Below are 18,509 nucleotides of genomic sequence, written 5' to 3'. Positions count from 1 at the left end.
GTTTCCACCAACATTTGTGTGATCCTCCTTTGTACAAGCCATTGAGCTTCTAGAAACGGGTGTTTTGTAAGAAGATGTCTCAGCCCTGCTCTCATGAACTTCAAACTCCTCACCCTGGGATGGGGGTGAAGAGGAGGTTGACTGCCATAGAGAAGTGTAGCAACATGGATATGCCTAAACACATTTTGGTTCACTCTCTTCCCGGAGTGGACTCACGCTCTTTTTGGACACAAGACATGGCCTAATAACTGTACACGTAGAAATGCAGGGGAAGAGCGAGCTCCTCACCCACCAGCCTGCGCGAAGACACTGGGAGACAGAGTAGCAGGTCGCCTCGCGTCAGCAGTCACTGAACCCCGGATTTGTCCCAGGATCTGTGTTGGGTGCAGAGCCCGGGGAAAATGTGGCCTCCAGGCTGGAGCGCTCCCAGGCAGGAGGGTCTCACACACACAGACAAGGCCGCACGTCCTGCAAGGGGCACATCTGGGGCACATCTGGGGCACTCTCCCTGCTCCGGGCAGCCCAGGGGCGCGGGCGCAGGCCCCAGGGGCGCGGGCGCAGGCCCCAACGGCCAGGGCCCCGAGCGCGCAGCTCCTTCCAGGGCGGAGGGCGGCGCGAGGGAGGGAGAGAGGGAAGGGAAAGGCGAGCGTGAGCTGCCTCAAATGCTTGGAATAATTCCGCTTCCGTTTGGAAAGCCGCAGCCTCAGTCCCGCCGCACCCGCCCAGCGCCAGCTCCGCGTCCCGGCCAGCCCGCGCGCGGCTGCCCGCTCCGCCGCCATGGCCACGTCCCCGCAGAAGTCGCCCTCTGTCCCCAAGTCCCCCACTCCCAAGTCGCCCCCGTCCCGGAAGAAAGATGACTCCTTCTTGGGGAAACTCGGAGGCACGCTGGCCCGGAGGAAGAAAGCCAAGGAGGGTGAGTGCGGCCGGGCCCAGCGCGCTGCAGGGCCGGAGCCGAGGGCTGGGGCTCCGGGGCCAGGCGGGAGCGCGCCGCGGGTGCCCGACGCGGTGGGGGCGCGCGGCGGCGCGGGCGCGCGCTGCCCGGAACGCGGGGCCGGGGCCGAGTGCGGCCCGCGGGTCGTCGCCGCCGCCCAGCTCGGGGTGGCCGGGGTAGCAGGGGTGGGGTGCTGCTCGCCAGGGCCTGGCGGCGCCGGGGTGCAGCGGCCCAGGACCCGGCGACGCCCGCGCTGGGCTGGGGGCGAGCGCCGCGGGGCCCGGAGAGGCGGCCGGGCCCCCAAGCAGAGGCGGCGTCCTCCCGGAGGCCCGCGCCCCCGCCCTCTCGGCGCCCGAAGGCTGGCGTTCCCCAAGTTCCTGCGGAAACTTTCCTGGGCGCCGCACTCTCGCTTGCTGCCTTCGTTGGCCTTTGAGAGCAGCTCGTTTCCTGGACGCACGGAACCCCAGAAGCAGGGTTGGCCTCCGGATCTTGCATCCGCCCCCAGGGCCCAGTAGGGCGCTATTAATGTTTGTTGAATGAATGAGTGGCTTTCCTAGCGGTCGGGCCCTGTAATAAATGACAAACTCGCACTCAAGGGGAAAACCTGGATTAGACACACTTAGCATCGCGCTGTGACCTTTCTGTGAACTCAGGGGTGGAGGGCTCTTTGTAAGAAACGCTTTCTTTTCCCCACCAGGGTGAATGGAAGTGATCTTATTTTTTTTCCAGGACAATTTGCATGTAAAACGCTTTGTCTCATTGGCAGATTTCACAGCTTGGCTTTTGGTTTGAAAAATGAAGTGACAGTTGAGAAGAAGCTCTGGTGATGTGTAGATGGAAGTTGCTTGGTTAAAATTTTTCCTAGACTGCTTCGTGGTTTGGGAATAGCGCTCTTGAAGGCTGCGATCCCGGGGTGTCACGTAATTCCGTGTTTCTGAGTTACCTTAAAGCGTAAAGAAGAACTTCCGTGCTGAGAGTTATCAAACTTAACACAAAGGACTAAACTTCTGCTTTCTGTGTTGGAGTGAGACGCAGCGAAACACAGCTCCAAAAAGGTTTTTTCCCGGTTTGGTTGTTTGGGTGAACCACTGTCTGGGGAGTGTATAGCTGGTAGCGAATCATGAAATCCTGGCTTGGAAAGCCCTTCATTACCCTTCTCACTTTTCCCTACTGTATTCCTGGTGTGGGCTCTCTAGCTAAGACTAAACAACTCTCAGTTTCTGAAGCTCATGACCTACCCGGTGTGCTCAACCCACCTTTGCCAGCTCTTTAGAAAAGTTTGTTGTAAAAATACAGAATTGGTTTCTGTCTAGAGATTGAGAATCTCTAGAGCCAGAAGCCGGAATCTCTGGAGCCAGAAGAATGAGTCTGATGGTAGCCCCTCACTTTTTTCAAGTGGATTAGCATGTTTCCTGGAGTCTTCCCTTCACCTGTACAAACATCCTCTGTTCTTAAAGTCGGTCCTCATAGGCATTATTTTATGGCCCGCTGGCTTCCTATACCTTCAGTTTCATTTGGGAGCCCTGCAGGAAACAGAAGGTCAACTTAACTGGGATTTTGAAAATACTGTCATGAAGAGACTATTTTCAGAGGTGAGGGCAGGGGTAAGCGAAGCCAGAAAGGATGGTAAGGAAGCTAGGGGCTAGTGACAGACAGGTGGAAGCTGTTACCACCTCTAGACCTGACGGGGCCCGGGGAGCCACCTGGAACCCACAGAGAGCTGGAACTATGGAAGGGGGCTGCCTGACAGGAACTGTAGCTACAGAGAGACACAGCGACTGTCAGTAACGTGGAGATGGAGCAGGGAGACATTGGCACAAGAGATACTCTGTGTCTTCTCTGTCCTTGCCCTTGAGTCTCTTGTGGGTGCTTCTAGTTGGCTGGACCCAGGGGGAAGTCACCCGGGCAAGGGTGTATGGACAATGCCATATGTAGGGGTCAGCTCCCTCAGGACACAGAGCCGTGCAGCGATCACAGTGGGGAGTGGGGGAAATGAAAATAACCAGCAGACCCTTTCAAAGTGAGCTGCCCGGAAGCCCCCATAGTAGTGTGGTAGTCAAGCCCAGCCCACCCAGGTTAGAACCCTTCTCGGTTCTAGCCCAGACACCAGGTTCTAGTAATGCAGCCAGGGCCGCTCATTGAGTTGGCTACCAACTTATTCAAAAACATTTTCATGTCTGTGGCTTCTGAACCATTCCCTTACCTGTCTCAGATTTACTCAATTGGGTTTTTGAAACCAGGTGCAAGATCTTATTTTTATCCTTGCTCTACTTACCTGTTAAGTCCTGATTCTGTCATTCAGACTCTTAACTAATCCAGGGGATGTAAATGGTGAGTTTGCTTCTTCTAAAGGGGCCCACCACCACCCAGCCCCACCTGCTTGCCGCTGTAGGTGGTAGTTCTGCGAGCCCAAAGAAGGCAGCTGGGTTGGTCTGAAATCACCTGCTCTTGGTGAGTGTGTGCTGGGTCTCAGTGATCAGTGCTTTACCTGTCAAGGGCCCACTAATCATCACTTCAGTAATAGTAAGGCTAGATCTTGCTCTGGATCTTGCAGAAACTCACAGCTGTGTGCTTTGCAGAAACTGCTTTCTCCTACTTCCCCCCTATAATATTCTAGAACATGATTCTTCAAGGTCACTGATGTGACCTTGAGCATAGAATTCTCCTGGGCCCAGGGACTGCCATTCATTCACTTGACCCCTGTTGTGTCCCACTTAGAACACAAACATTGGAAAGACATAATACGTGTTAGAATATTTAGTCAATAATTTCATATAACAATATGTCTTCCTACAAATACCTACTACATACATCATAGAATGACTTATAAGTCTCATAAGAATACGTTAAAAGTAGTCATCACTCCTGTGTTTTCAATAAGGAAAAATAACCTTAGGAAGAGAAAAGAGAGGTTAAAAGCATGGTCTTTGGGACCAGACACGTTTGGCTTTGATTTCTGGTCCAGCCCCTTATCTATTGCTATGACTTAGGACAACTTTCTTATCTAAGCTTCTGTTTCTTCATCTATAAAATGGGAATAAAGCATGTAATATGCATAGCATGGTATGAATAATGAATAGTAGCTATTAAAATTGATAGCTCAATGTGACATAGTCCTTAAAATTTGAAATAGTCTTTTCATTATGGACTGTAGAAGATTCTACCGGTTCTGCAGATAGCCTAGTAGCTCATGACTCTGAAGCTCTTATGACCCTGCTTTGGTCCCTTTGGAAATTAGGGATCTTTCCTTGCACATCAGATACTCCTATTTCCATAATGTCATATTTCAGCATTTTTTAGAAGATTTTATTTATTTTTTGAGAGAGAGAGAGAGTGCAAGCATGAGCATGTGTGCAGGAGCGGGGAGAGACGCAGAGGGGGAGAATGTCCGGCAGACTTGTGCTGCTTGCGGAGCCCCAGGGGGAGCTCGAGTCCACGACGCAGAGATCGCGACCAGAGCCGAAATCTGGAGTCAGACGCTTAACCAGCTGAGCCACCCAGGTGCCCCATATTTCAGCATTTTAGAATATCTTGGCCCATTTTCGGGAGTTGTAGTTAAGTGGCTTTTGTTTTTCTCTGGGGATCTTCTCTTTTGCGGTTCCAGCCTTCCTTTACGCTATACACAGCCCTCTTCTGTGGCTCCTTAGAGTAGCCTTTCAGAGTCCTTGGCCAAAGGGTCACCTTTCGTCTTTCTTTCTCTAGATCTGTCCTCAAGACTTGCTCTTTCCAGGGACACCGTCTTGCATTGTATTTGCCAGCTGGAGGTGCCCTAAGTTGGGTCAGCAGCAATGATTATTCCTATCACTTACCCTTGTATTTATTATCCCTTAGAGTTTTACATTTTGTTCGATGTCCAACGTGTCCAATAAGGACTTTAACTTAATAATTTTAAAATAATACTAGGACTTACCCCTTTGGTTCTCATTGGCCTTCCAGTGTAACTGGGGAAGATCCCCAAACTGCAACATATTTATGGTTTCGGGAGTGGGGGGAACCCCCAGCCCTGCTGAGCAACTCTCTTCTCCCCGAATCAGCATGCATTCTCATTTTCCAAAGTGCCACCTCAAACTCTCACCACTCAAACTCTTCCCCACACCTTGAGATGGAAAACTGAGTACTAGGTGTGAACTTGTTCAATTTCCCCTTGCTCCCCGAGATCTACACCTCCTTTCATGGCTCCTTGCCTACCCTAGTCTCTTCCAAAGAGGTCCCTTGTCCCCTTGTTTGTGAGGCCATTCATTTTGCTCCCTCCCAGACTCGGCATAGCAAATAGCCTTGCTCTCACGTCCTCAGTCTCTTTCATGCCGCTCTACCCCCCAACATTCTGTAAATACGCTTGAGTCTTTCCCATTTGGAGAAGATCTCCTGATACTGGTTTCTTCTTAATACTAAACTGCAGATCTTGAAAGAGTTGCCTTAATGGCTTTCCCTTGCTTATCTCCTCATCATTTCTTGACCCATTAGCCTCGTTCTTTCAGGAATCCTCTACTGAGTGCCTACCATGTACCAGGCGCTGTACTGGGATATGGCAGGGAAAATCCAGACAAAAATCTCTGCCCGCATGGAGCTTACATTCTAGCAGTGGAGACAGATAATAAACAAGATCAATTGGTAGATCGTGTGTGTTGTATTAGAGTAGTGACAGGTGCTTTAGAGCAAAATAAAGCATGGCAAGGAAACACAGAGTGTTGAGGGTTGAGAGATGATTGGCACTGTAAAATGGGATGGCTAGAAAAGACTTCCCTGGGAAGGGTATTTCTGAAAGATCTGAGGGAGGTGAGGGAGAGAGCCATATGTGTATCTTGAAGAAGAGCACTACAGGCAGAGGGAATGGCAAATGCAAAGGCCCTGAGGCAGGAGTGGACCTGATATGTGGAGGGCCAGCAAGGAGGTTGCTGTGACTGGAGGAGAGGGTGATCGGGCTCCCAGCTCAGCGGCGAGCCTGCTTCTCCCTCTGACCTTCTCCCCTCTCATGCTGTTTCTCTCTCTCTCGCTCTCTAATACATAAATAAATAAAATCTTTAAAAAAAAAAAAAAAAAGGAGAGGGTGAGCATGGTTGTGGAAGGTGGTGAGGTCTCAGGGATTAGACGGAGGGTAGGTGCGGGTTGTGTAGGGTGCTGGAGGCCATCGTATGCCTGGAGCCTTTACTCAGAGTGAGATGGAAAGGTTTCAGGGGCTTTGCCTAGAGGAATAACATGACTGCACTTGTGTTTCAGCAGGATGGCTCTGGTGAGGTGCTGCATGACTGTGGGGGGGGGCAGAGGTGGAAGCAGGGACATGAGCTAGGAGGCAGGGGAGAGCGGCGGTGGCCTGGAGTGGAGGGGTGGGCGCTGAAGCCTGGGTGTAGTTTGAAGATGTGGTGGGTAGGATTTACTGAATGGTTGGATGGAAGATGAGAGGAGAATCGAGATGACTCCAGGGATTTGGGTTTGAACAGCTGAAGAGAGAGTGCTTTCACTGAGCTGGAGAAGTCTCTGGGTGAGCTGGTTTGGGGAGAGAGAGGGTGGGGCCTGTTGAATAGAGGGGCCTGCTTGACTTTGCAGCGGCCATGCTGAATTCACAGTTGGTTCCAAGAGCCCAGTTCAGGGGCGGGGGGGTGTCTGGGCTAGAAAGTAGAAGAGGTCCAGGGCCTGCACCCTGAGGCTTTCAAACATAGTGGACCCGTGGAGAGAGGATGAGCAGGAGGGGCCGTGGGAGGGAGGACAGCGGGAGCACATCCGCCTGTTCCCACAGTGCAGGCTTTGCTGGTTGAGGGCTCCCAGGACCCACAGTCTCCTTTTCCATCCTCATTCCACTTGGGCTGTTGGTGGCATTTGACATTTCTTCAGCTCTCTCTTTTCCTCAAGACATCTTCTCCCTTGACCTTATTCACACTGAAATTGTTCCCTATGTCTCTGACTAGTCTTTCTCAGACTCCTTCTTGGGTTTTTCTTGCCTATTTGCCCCCTCAGCAGCATTTCCTGGGGTTCTGACTTCCCGGCTTTGCTCTCTGTTTTGGAGTGGGTTTTTTTTTTTCCTCTCCCGTGGATTATCTCACCTACTCCCATGGCTTCAATGACCATCTGCCCATTGATGCTTCTCAAATCCATGTCTTAAGTCCAGATCTCTCACCTGTAGGGCACCCATCTCCTGGGTGTGTCACCCTCCAACTCCACACGCCCTCGAGGGCATTACTATCCGTGCCACTTGCCCCAATCAGCTTCTCTTCTTCCACCATCCCGCCAGTTGCCTGAGGCCGCAGTCTTCCTCTATCTTGGCAACCTCTTCTGAAAGGGCAAATAGCAAATATCGCAGACTTTGCTGGTCCCCCAGCCTGTGCTCGGTTCTGCCCTTGTTACCGTAGACGGGAGGTGAAGGAACACGCATGGCTCTGCTCCAACTGGACCCTGACATTTGAATTTCATGTAACTTTCATGTGTCACAAAATATTCTCATTCTTTTTCAGTCCTTTAAAAATGTGAAAACCATCCTTAGCAGTGGGGCTGCAAGAAAACAGATGGCGGGCCCGCGACAGCCCCGGGGCAGTGGCTTGCCCACCCCTGCTCTCTCCTGTCCCTGAACACAGCCATCTGTCCAGGAGGCCTGTGGATTCCGCCTTGCATCCCCGCCTCAGGTCAGGCCCCAGAAGTGCTCTTTGTCTTTTTCAAGATTGTTTCTTTCTTTTTCTTTTCCTTTTTTTTTTAATTTTTCCATTTTTATTTTCTACTTGAAATGTTGCAGATATCCACCCCACTGGTCTCCCTGTCTCTGGTCCTTTTCTGTTCAATCCACCCTTCATTATTTTGCCAATATACCGTTGTTGTTTTTTTTTAACACCAAGGTAATGCCCCCTCAGGGCGTTCAAGACCTCCTCAGCTGCTCCTTAGTCTCCCCTTCTGGTCTTGCCTCTGTTTCCCTTTCAGGAAGCCTCTATTTTAGCTGCACCCAACCGCTCTTTATTCCCCAAACACATCACGTTCTTTCACACGTGCTAACCTCTGTACGTGCTGTTCCATATTTCTGAAATGACCTTCTTCCTTTCCCTGTACACCAAACTCCTATTCAGTCATTAAAACCCCGTTCAGATATCCCCTTCTGCTGGTTGCCTTCCTCGCTCCCGTAGGAAGTGAGGTGCTTCCTTCTCTGTGGTCCCATGCCACCTTGTCCGTGGCTCTGTTGTGGCACTGGCCACGTTGCCCTGTGGCCATCTGTGGGAGTGCGTGTCACACGCCACGCTGAGGGCCCCCTTCCCGTAGCCCCCCTGCCCGGCGTAGTGTTTAACACATGATGATACTGGAGTTTCCATGCGAAGAATTTCCCCATATTTACCTTGGTGAAAATAGTCCCCTGCTAACTGGTTTTGTAATCTTAGGCCTCTTCCTCTTTGTCCATTTCTCATGTCAGTGGATTAAGCTACAGAACCTCTGAGGGCCCTTGCAGCTCTGGTGTTCTATGATTTCTGAGCTCTCATTTCACCAGGCTTCTCTCAAATTCAGTTTTATTGTCTGTGTAGGGTGGTCTGGGAATGACATCATCACAAAGACCTCTTTCTTTCCTCCACTAATGAAGGCACCTCAGTGTCGGGAGGAGGAGATGGGCACCAGGATAAGCGGGCCCTGGCCCAAGGACACCTCCATATTAGGAGTCCTTGTCTCATGGAATATCTCTCTTTGGTTAACAAGCGCAGTTCGTAATTATGTTTTAGCCATTAGTACAGAAGAGATGAAATCCTCATGTAAACATATGTAAGCATCTAAAATCACTATTCACTGTCATGGAAAAAAGAACACATTTGGGAAAAGCTCTACAACAATTTCAGTAATTAAAAAAACACTTAAAAATAAAATATACATTTTTAAATTATTCCTTTTTTTTTTTTTTAAGATTTTATTTATTTATTTGACAGAGACACAGCAAGAGAGGGAACACAAGCAGGGGGAGTGGGAGAGGGAGAAGCAGGCTTCCCGCCGAGCAGGGAGCCCGATGCGGAGCTCGATCCCAGGACCCTGGGATCATGACCTGAGCCGAAGGCAGATGCTTAACGACTGAGCCACCCAGGCGCCCCCAAAATAAAATACTTTAAAAGGGGCACAAACGTTCTGTTAAGTGCTCAGTGTGTTCTACAGCCTGAAATCAGGAAGAAATCCCTATGAAGGTTTTGTCTGAGGACTAGAGCCCCCAGGACAAGGAGGCCTCATCGAGCTTAGGCCCTGGACCTCGTCCCTTCCCTCCTTTTCCCTGTGGTGTCTGGGAGGGCAGGAGTTCTGTCCGTCCTGCTCCTATTTGCACCGCACGTGCCTTGCGTGGTTCCAGGTACTCAACAAGTGCCCTACAAAATGGCGAACCAACTGCCTGAATCATCAGTGGGCATCTGACTCCTCCTGAGGGTGTCCCCAGCTTACTTCAAACTCTGCCTAACCTTGAATGACAATCCTGGTCCCCTGCTTTCATCCAGGCCTGAACATCTGGCTGCGCGCGCGCGCGTGTGCGGGTGTGTGTGTGTGTGTGTGTGTGTGTGTGTGAGAGAGAGGTGAAACTGCCTTCTCCCACCAGGGATCTCTTTACCCTTTGTGGAGGGACATTATCACTTAGCCCCACTCTTTGACAAGCACGCTAAGGCCCTGGGTCCTAGAATCTATAGGCAGTGATGATACAGTGCAGGCAGGTCAAGGGTGGAGATCCCTCTGAGTGTAGAGGCCTGCGTTTTTGTTTTCATCCAGAAAAGCTTGCTCTGTGAAAATGGCGTTGCATGTTTTCCTGATGGAGCTAAAATGATGGCGGGCTGAGGTGAAACAGCCTCTGGGCAAGGTTTGGGGGAGACAAAAGAAAGGTGTAGACCAAAACTGTGCAAGAGATTCAGAATTCCTGTAATTCCCCCGGAGCCTGCTGGTTGCCCTCCCCCGCCTGCCTAGCCCTTCCTGCGCTTCTCAGCTCCATTACTCACTAGGTGCCAAACCAGGGAAATCCATCACCACAACACTCCCCACTCCGGCCCACCCGGAAGGACCTACTAAAAGGAGAGCCTGGCTCGGAGCACAAGCTGTGAATTGTAGCTGCTTCATCTGTGTTCTGGCCCGGAGACACGCGTTTGCACGGAGTGCGGATCGCTATAGGCCTTGCCGAAAATCTGGTTCCACTAGCATTTACTAAGTGATAATTCTGTTTGCTGTGAACACACCAGCCTGCCAGCGCCTTAGAAAAACCGTCTTTGTGGCTAGAGACCCTGTGTTCCCTTCAAACCAGCCTTAGGGAGAAGTTAGGCCGTGGACGGAAGAAGCGGTGGACTTCATCGGTTGAAACAAATATTCTCTACTACCGCACACTCTTGGGGGAAGGAAGAATGAACCAAATTGCTTAGCATCTAATTTTTTAATAAAAGTGTTTTTTTTTTTTCCCATTATAAAATTAACCCATGCTTTAGGGATTTATGGGAAAATAGAAAACAGCCATGCGAATTGCACCTCCCAAAGGCAATCGCTGTTAGAATTTTGATTTACTTCGGTCTATTCTTTTTCTTCCTTACAACTTTTTTCCTTTTTATAATTGTAAGTATACCATGTATATTACATAGATAAGAATTCTGTATCTCTATTTTTCATTTATTATATCAATATATTTTGTGTTGTAAATCTTACCAAACATACTTTTTATAGGTGTATAATATTCATTGAGTGAATGTCCTCTTGCTCACTTACCCATTTCTTTTGGTCCTCTTTTTTTTTTTCTAAAATGATGCTGCCTAAAACTTTAAAAAATGAAGAATAATTTTCTTTGAATGGAGACCCAGAAGTACAGTTATAGGGCCAAAGGGTGACTTTTGGCTTGCTTAACACTGATTGTTTATCACTGATAAACAGAGATTCCTGCTTTTGGGTCTGGGTGGTCTTCCCAGTAGGCTGTTTGAAAGTAAAACCAGCATTGTTAGGCTGGAAGTTTCTGTCTGCTCCTGGCTAATGGGACCAGGTCACTGAGTTGTGGGATGGGGTGGGGTGGGATGGGACGGTGATGGGTCAGGCGAGTGCAAACTTCCCTCCTGGTCAGTAACATGTTCATAGTGAGCTCTAGAACAGGCAGATCTTTATTTCAGAACATTCTCTTGGGGCCATCCTTCCATCCATATGTGGCCTGGTTTATCATCCCAAGTGCCTGCTCTTCTAACAAGGCCCGAGGTGCCTTGGTAATGGTCATCCTTGAAGTCCCCTTGGGAATGGTCATCCTTGAAGTCACAGCCTCCCCCTGCCCCACTGAGTTCTCACCACTTCATGTGAGACCCAGTGAAGGTTTGGTCAAGGAGTCCCTCCTTGTCTTGATCTCTCCCTCCCTACCTCCCAACTGCTGAATTCTTGGACTTGCCCCACACTTGGTAACCACAAATGGGAGGTCATGACAAGACAGTGAACTGAGGGCTACGGTGGACAAATTAAGGTTGCCAGGGTTTAGGGCTCCTTAGGACACATGGTGCTTGCAAGCTGGGTCTTGAAGCCAGAGGAAGAAACCCTTCCCCGCCCCAGGCTGACAAGAGGAGGGATAGGATTCGGGAGCTTTCTGAGTTTCTGATGGATTTTGACAAGAGTGGGCTGGGCCGATGCCTCCAGGGCTCAGTTTCCTCAACCTGCATTAGGAGTCAGCAGTCAGGTGTCTCATTTCATCTGCTAAGAGTGGATCTGAGCCAGTTGGAGCACGTAATTATCACACCCAGCACCCCAGGGAGCGTTTCTCGGGCGTCGGTTGTGGAGGCAGACTCCCCCCCTGGGAGTGGTGTGTCAGGGCATTTATTCATCCTTGAATCATACTCCACTCCCTTCACTCATTCCCTATCTCTTTTAAAATCCAGAGGCCCCTCCCCTCTTCTATTCTGTGAAAAACCCAGTCTGACACAGGAGTCGTGAACACGGTGGGTCTCCTGGGGATGATGATGATGTGGGACTACAAAAAAGTGAGGTTGCTGGCCTGTTTCTGCTCCCTCGGAGACCCAAACCCAGGCCGCAGGGCTCCCCAAAACACCAGGGTGCTCCACGGAGCAGGCTCTGCGCTTACTTCTTCCCAGGATATATTCATCAGTAGAACCATTAATCTGCCAATTGCAGTATGACATTGACTTTTCCAACCCCAAACAATTCTTTCTAAAGCAGATTTTGTCTTAGACAACATGGCTTTGGCCGTAGGGTGTGTGGGAGCCCCTGTGGAGAGACAAAATGAGAGAGGGGTTCAGGAAGAGGGTCTGCAGCCCCAATCTCCAAGTTGAGGGGACGGGGCAATCCAGGTTTATTGGGGCAGGCGTTGAGGTGACAGGGTCCCAAGGTTCTTGGCATCTGTTGAGTGCCTGAGTTCTGAATCTGAAGGGCTTATCCAAGTCCAGGCTGGGGTCTCAGCTTCAGGGGCCTGGGGGCAGACACCGGCAGAAGTTAGCAGGCAGGTCAGGACCCTAGCTGAGCAGGTGAGGGGCAGGGGCAGGCTACGGCCCCAATGTGGACTCATCCTGACCCCACAACTGGAGGTCATTGGTGAGTCTGCCAATGCTCACACAGGAACCCTGGGTCTCGCCTCACTCATTGCCCCCACCCCCCTACACTCCCGGCTTGGAAATCAACTTTCCTCTTAGTGGAGAGGGGTTTCCTATTTACGGTAAGCCTGAGCTGTCCCTGACTCCCAGCCCTGGTGGGGCCGACCTGTAGATGACAGGTAGTTACTAGTGACAGCTGGGAGAAGCAGGGGCAGCAGGAACCAACGGTTTTTGATGCTGTTTGCAAAACACAAGTTGCATTTTAAAGCAACCCAGGACACGGGCAAGTGCCGAAATAGCCCTTTGCAAGGAGTAGTAGCTGCCTCTTAGCTGACAGTTGCAAGGCCTGTCCTGGTGGACTCCGTAGCCCCTCCAGCACATGTCCAAGGGCCTGGAGAACAGAACGATCTCTTCGCCTGCTTTTCCTCCACGCCTGTCATTATGGTAAATTACAAGGCTCCCATGATGACTATGGAGAGGCAGATTGATTTTGTTCCTTGTGGTTGTCGCTGTGCTCAACGTGGCCGGGGTGATGGGCACCCAGATTTCACACCTGGTAATGGCCCTGCCAGGGGTGGATGTTAGCACAATTGGGACCTGACACTTCAATAAATCGGAGACATTCTGCTGTGGAGATCAAAGTTCAGAATTGCTTAAATTGGTGTTGGAGCAGGTGGGAAACAGGAGTCCAGAGCCATGAATTGGATAGATAACAATTGTCGTTCAATTTGTAAGACCTGAATGTCAGCTTTTCGAATGACATGACACCAATTTAAGTGAGTTGGGCTCCCAGCTACCTCACCTATTTAGTATGACTGGTTTGGGAAGTGTGATTCATGGTCTAGCTTATGTCCTTAAAGGGGGAGGGCTGGAGAACCAACCCTGCTTGTATCTCTGGGGTCAGGCAGTTGTGTTCGGGGGAGGGGGGTGGTATCATTGGGTTATCTGTGTTCGTGGGCATGTGGATGACAGTTTCACCTCCTACCTGGATGTGTTGGTAAGCCCCCAAGCTCCATTTCCCGCCGTGACCTCTCTCCTGAGCTTTAGACTCATTACATGTTTATGTCACAGCATCAGTCCTTGTACACAGAGGTGAAGCTGGATTTTAACACAGGCCATATCGTTCTCAAAGGCTCCACATGAGGTGGGGTTGTGCTCTGTTTTCTGATGGCAGCTCAAGTCCAGAGGAGAGGTGGTTTGATCTCTGTGAATAAATGGGTACCTTTTTTATATTTATTCTTTTTTAGGATTGCAGCTTTATTGAGGTACAGTTCCCCATTTAAACAGTGTAATTCTCTGGTTTTTAGTATATTCACAGTTGTGCAACCATTGACACAATTCTAGAACATTTTCATCACCCCAAAAAGAGACCTTGTGCCCATTAGCAGTCACCCTACCTTCCCTCCCTATTCTCCTACACCCCCAGGAGCCACTAATCTATATTCTCTCTCCAGATTTGCCTATTCTGGACATTCCGTATAAGTGGAGTCATACAATCAATATATGGTTTTTTGCAATTGGCTTTTTTCACTTAGGGTAGTATTTTCTTTCTTTTTTCTTTTTTTTTTTTTTTTAAAGGATTTTATTTGTCGGAGAGAGAGAGAGAGTGAGTGCACAAGCAGGGGGAGGGGCAGAGGGAGAGGGAGAAGCAGACTGCCTGCTGAACAGGGTGCCTGATGAGGGACTTGATCCCAGGACTCTGGGATCATGACCTGAGCTGAAGGCAGACGTTTAACCGACTGAGCCACCCAGGCGTCCCCTTAGGGTAGTATTTTCAAGGTTCATCCATGTCGTAGCATATATCAGTACTTTGCTCCTTTTCACGGCCGAAAAATAGCCCGTTTGATGGATAATACCACATTTTGTTTATCCATGCATCAGTTGATGGACATTTTGATTGTTTGCACTTTTTGCTGTAATAAATAATGTAGCTATCAATTTTCATGTACAAGTTTTTGTGTGGACATATGTTTTCATTTCTCTCGAGTACAAGAGAATATGTTTCGCATTTTAAAGAACTGCCAGGCTGTTTTCCAAAGGGGCTGCACCATTTAATACTCCCACCATCAGGGCGTGTCTCCACATCCCCACCAACACTTGTTACCGTCTTTCTTTTTTGATGGTAGCCATCGCGGTGGGGTGAAGTGTAGCTCACTGTGGTTCTCATTTGCATTTCCCTGAAAGGTCATGATGTTGATCATCTTTTCATGTGCTTTTTGGACATTTGTAGATCTTCTTGGGTATCCATGCACCCATAGAGTTCATTGCACATCTCCCCAGTCCTAATCATGAAGAGGACTCTGGCTGCTCACCCAGAAAGGTACATGCCAAGAAAGTCTCATCCTCCCATTTTTTTTAATGTTGGTGGGGAGTGCCAGAGACTTGTCGCATCCTGTATGAGGTGCTATTCATCTTGCAGAATGACTGTATTCCTGAAATATTTCCTGTTAAGCAAATGGTCATAATCCTGTTTTACCACTGGCTGTCATTATTAAATTGGAAATTGATTGGAATAAAACTTTAGGCCCAAATTGTAAATGTGGGAAATTCCTGTTGGTATACTATTACACTTCAAATAATAATACTAAAAACAATGATAATACCATTAGGGCATCGGGGCAAGCGCTTATGATGCTCTATGGGCCAGGCAATGTAGTAGATGCTTCAGATATATTAATGTTTGATCTTCCTAACAACCCCATGAAATAGGTATTAGCAGCTTTGTCCCTTTACAAATGGGGAGAGTGAAGGACAGGGAGGCCAGGTAACTTGCCCAAGGTCAAAGCTCATGTACTAGTTAAGGTAACACTAGCTGCTATAACAGATAAGCCCCAGATTCTCAGAAGCTTATCATAATAAAAATTTATTTCCTGCTTATAGCAGAACCCCATGGCATCATTTTTTTTTTTTTTTTTTTTTAAGTGATCTCTACACTCAGTGCGGGGCTTGAACTCATGAGCCTGAGATCAGGAGTCGTATGCTCTACTAACTGAGCCAGCCAGCCCCCCAACTCCAGCCCCCTTGATTGGATTGCCTTCCACATGGTCATTCAGGGATCCGGGTACCTTTCATCTTACCAGTCTTCCTTCTTCCATGTTCTTTGGGTCCTCACCAATCAATCAAGGGGGCCTGGTGAGAAAGAGAGCAAGACTTCAGTGGGAGGTTCTTACCTGGCAGGCACTGACTTGATGCATGTCACTTCTGCCCACTTACCACTGGCCAGAGCTCAGTTTTGTGGCCGCACTTCAGTGCAAGAGAGGCAAGGAGACATAGTTGTTGGCCCAGAGGGAAAGGAAATGAATTCTGGCAAATACACGCATTGTTTTGCCATCACTAGCAAGTGGAAGACCTAGGATTTGAACCGGGGCAGTCTGGCTCCAGAACCTTGCTCTTAACTAGAACATTCTACCATCTCACTGTGAACAACAGCTCAAAGTCAGAGAACTAGGTGTGGAGAGTTACACCACTTTTTACTCCGTGTTCTTGCCACCCAGATGCTGGGCTTGGGAATTCTATCAAATTCTATCAAAGTCATTTGTCTTTCAGTGCCAAGCTCTGTTCTCTACATTTTACATGTTCTATTTCATTGAATCCTCATAATTACCCCCATGAGATAGGGGATTATGATTATTCCCATTTTCCAGGTGAGGAGGCTAAAACCAAACGCTTGGGTATGCCTCCCGGTGTAAGTAAGTGGCGTCTCTGGGCTTCTAGCACCTTCACATGAAACAACCGGGCACGGCGGGGTTTGAAGGGAAGGTGAGAGAAGATGAGAAAGTCCACGCCACCAAACCCCAGCTAGAACCTTGTTTGGATCCTGCTTCAGAAAAATCAACTTCTTCAAGTGATTTATGGGACAATCAGGAAAAAGTAACCACTCACCGGCAATGGATGACATGAAGGAATCATTATTAATTTGTAGGGTGTGAGAACAGCGTCGTGGTCATGTTAAAAAAGAAGGAAGTCCTTATCTTTTCCAGGTACATACTGAAATGTGTAGTGGACGGCATGATAAAACGTCTGGAAGTTGCTTTGGATAATGCAGTGCAGGGGTTGAGGTGTAGCAACAAGCGGCCACGAATTGCTCATTATTGCAGAACGATGGTGGGTACATGGAGGTTTGTTGTACTAGTCTCTCACTTTGGGGTGTATTTGAAATTTCCTGTAATAATTATAATAAAAAAGAAAACTTTAATGAATGGGCTTTCTGTAGCCCCCTAGTTTGTAAATGAAGTGATGAGGTTGGGCTCAGAGCACAGAACATGTTTGTCAAGAACAGTTGAGCAGGGATTCCTGAGTGGCTCAGTGGGTTCGGCGTCTGCCTTCGGCTCAGGTCATGATTCCGGGGTCCTGGGATCGAGCCCTGCATCGCATCGGACTCCTTGCTCAGCGGGGAGCCTGCTTCTCCCTCTGCCTGTCACTCCCCGCTGCTTGCTCTCTCTCTCTCTCTGACAAACAAATTAAAAAAAAAAAAATCTTAAAAAAAAAAGACCAGCTGAGCAGCCTGGAAGATTTTCTAAAGCAGGCCGTCAGGGGCTCTGTTTGGGCATCATTGGCCCGTGTTTGAATTCTGAGATTCTCCCAGAGGCAGCGCTTAGTGCCCAGAGAACTGAGCTCCTGAAGACGAACCTGGGGCCTCCAAAAGGCAGATACACAGGCTCCCTGGGTGAGGGGGATCCAGGCCGAGGGTGGGTTTTGCCCTGGCCCAGCGGCCTCCACACAGGCTAGCTGTGCAGCATGCGACAAATATCTCGCTGAAAGGTACAGCACGGCCCCGGGCCCCAGCTGCACTTTAATTAAACGGTGAAAATCCATCAAAGACTCGGCCTTCTCAGTCAGCCAGTTCTCTGAGTCCCAGGTGAAGCCAGCTCTCGGCTGGCTGCGGGCCAGGAGGAAGGTGAGCTGCGGGCCCTCCCAAGTCCCTGCCTAAAATCAACAGCCAGGGCTCCGCAGCCCAGCTTCTGACCTGATGCAAATTAAGCTTGGCATTTGGAGATGGTATTAAATGTCCTAAATCAATATTCTAGAGGCAGGATCAGAACAATTAAAAACCCTGATTTCCTCCTCGGATCATTGGAGTATACATGAATATAAATTGTCAGTTCACTTTTCAAACTCAGCAGGCTGAGAAAGAGGGAGGTCGGCCTGGTGATGCTGTGAGCATAGTTTATTTCATCCTCAGCATCTTCTCCTATTTTTACATGTATGCAACATATGTCAGGCACACGGGCATTCGTGTGTGATGAAACATTTAATCCCTGCAGTAACCCCGGGAGGTTCTGTCATCCCCACTTTACAGATGAGCTAACAGAGGCTCAGGTGAAGTGACTTGCTCAGGGTGTCAGCTACTAAGTGGCAGAGCAAGGATTTGAGTTAATTCCTTCAAGCTCAAGTCCAGTGCTTTGCCCACTGTAACGCAGCTGGCTTTTCTGCATAGTGTTTATGTTTCATTCATCAATAATGATCATTAATAACAATGAATGAACCATAACAAGAGTGACTGTTTAATAATTTAGTTTCTCTAGTCTTAAAAGATACTGGCAGTTTTTCTGGTTTTCCATTTGTTCAACCGTTTACTGAGGGGCAGCCTGGGAGGAGGGTTTCTGGGCTCTGGAGTGCACCAGACTGGTCCCACCGCACACAGGCTGTGTGACCTGGGACAAGTTCATCATCCTCTTTGAGCCCAGGCTTCCTCATCTGTAAAATGGGGTGGTACTCCTCCCACCCCCTTGGGGTTGTCATGGAGATGAAAGGAGTAGAGACTTGCAAAGTGTTTAAAGTAGGGCCTGGCTCTCAGTGGGCATTCTAGAAATCTGAGCCCCTGGCAGACACGGTCAAGGCCCTAGAGGAAGACCTATGTCTTTGCTCTCATGGAACTCGCCTCTTATGTTTAGCCAGTTAATATTATTGCTCCTATTTTCATTAAACTAGCTAAACATGTTTATGTTTATAGTAAAAAAATTCAAAGAGGCCAGAAATATAAACTGAAAAGGAAGGGCTCCTCCTTCTTTCCTATAGTCGGGATTTAGATAGACTGGTGTAGCCTGTAATAACAGTAATAATAATAATAATAGTATGTAGTAATGTAATAATAG

The 18,509-nt window shown here is 49.0% G+C and overlaps 1 protein-coding gene across 1 annotated transcript in view; it reads left to right on the top strand.

The window, feature by feature from the left end:
- The first annotated feature begins 660 nt into the window (after positions 1-660).
- The window catches only part of PARVA (parvin alpha), a 171,735-nt gene continuing 153,886 nt past the window's right edge, over positions 661-18,509 (top strand). The window contains exon 1 of the mRNA XM_036087879.2: positions 661-913. Within this exon, the coding sequence (XP_035943772.1) occupies positions 778-913 (136 nt within the window). The 5' untranslated portion in view covers positions 661-777. The remainder of the gene's footprint in view (positions 914-18,509) is intronic.

The sequence above is a fragment of the Halichoerus grypus genome, chromosome 11 (assembly GCF_964656455.1).
Source record: "Halichoerus grypus chromosome 11, mHalGry1.hap1.1, whole genome shotgun sequence".
Classification (NCBI taxonomy): domain Eukaryota; kingdom Metazoa; phylum Chordata; class Mammalia; order Carnivora; family Phocidae; genus Halichoerus; species Halichoerus grypus.
This window is presented reverse-complemented; position numbering and strand designations above follow the sequence as displayed.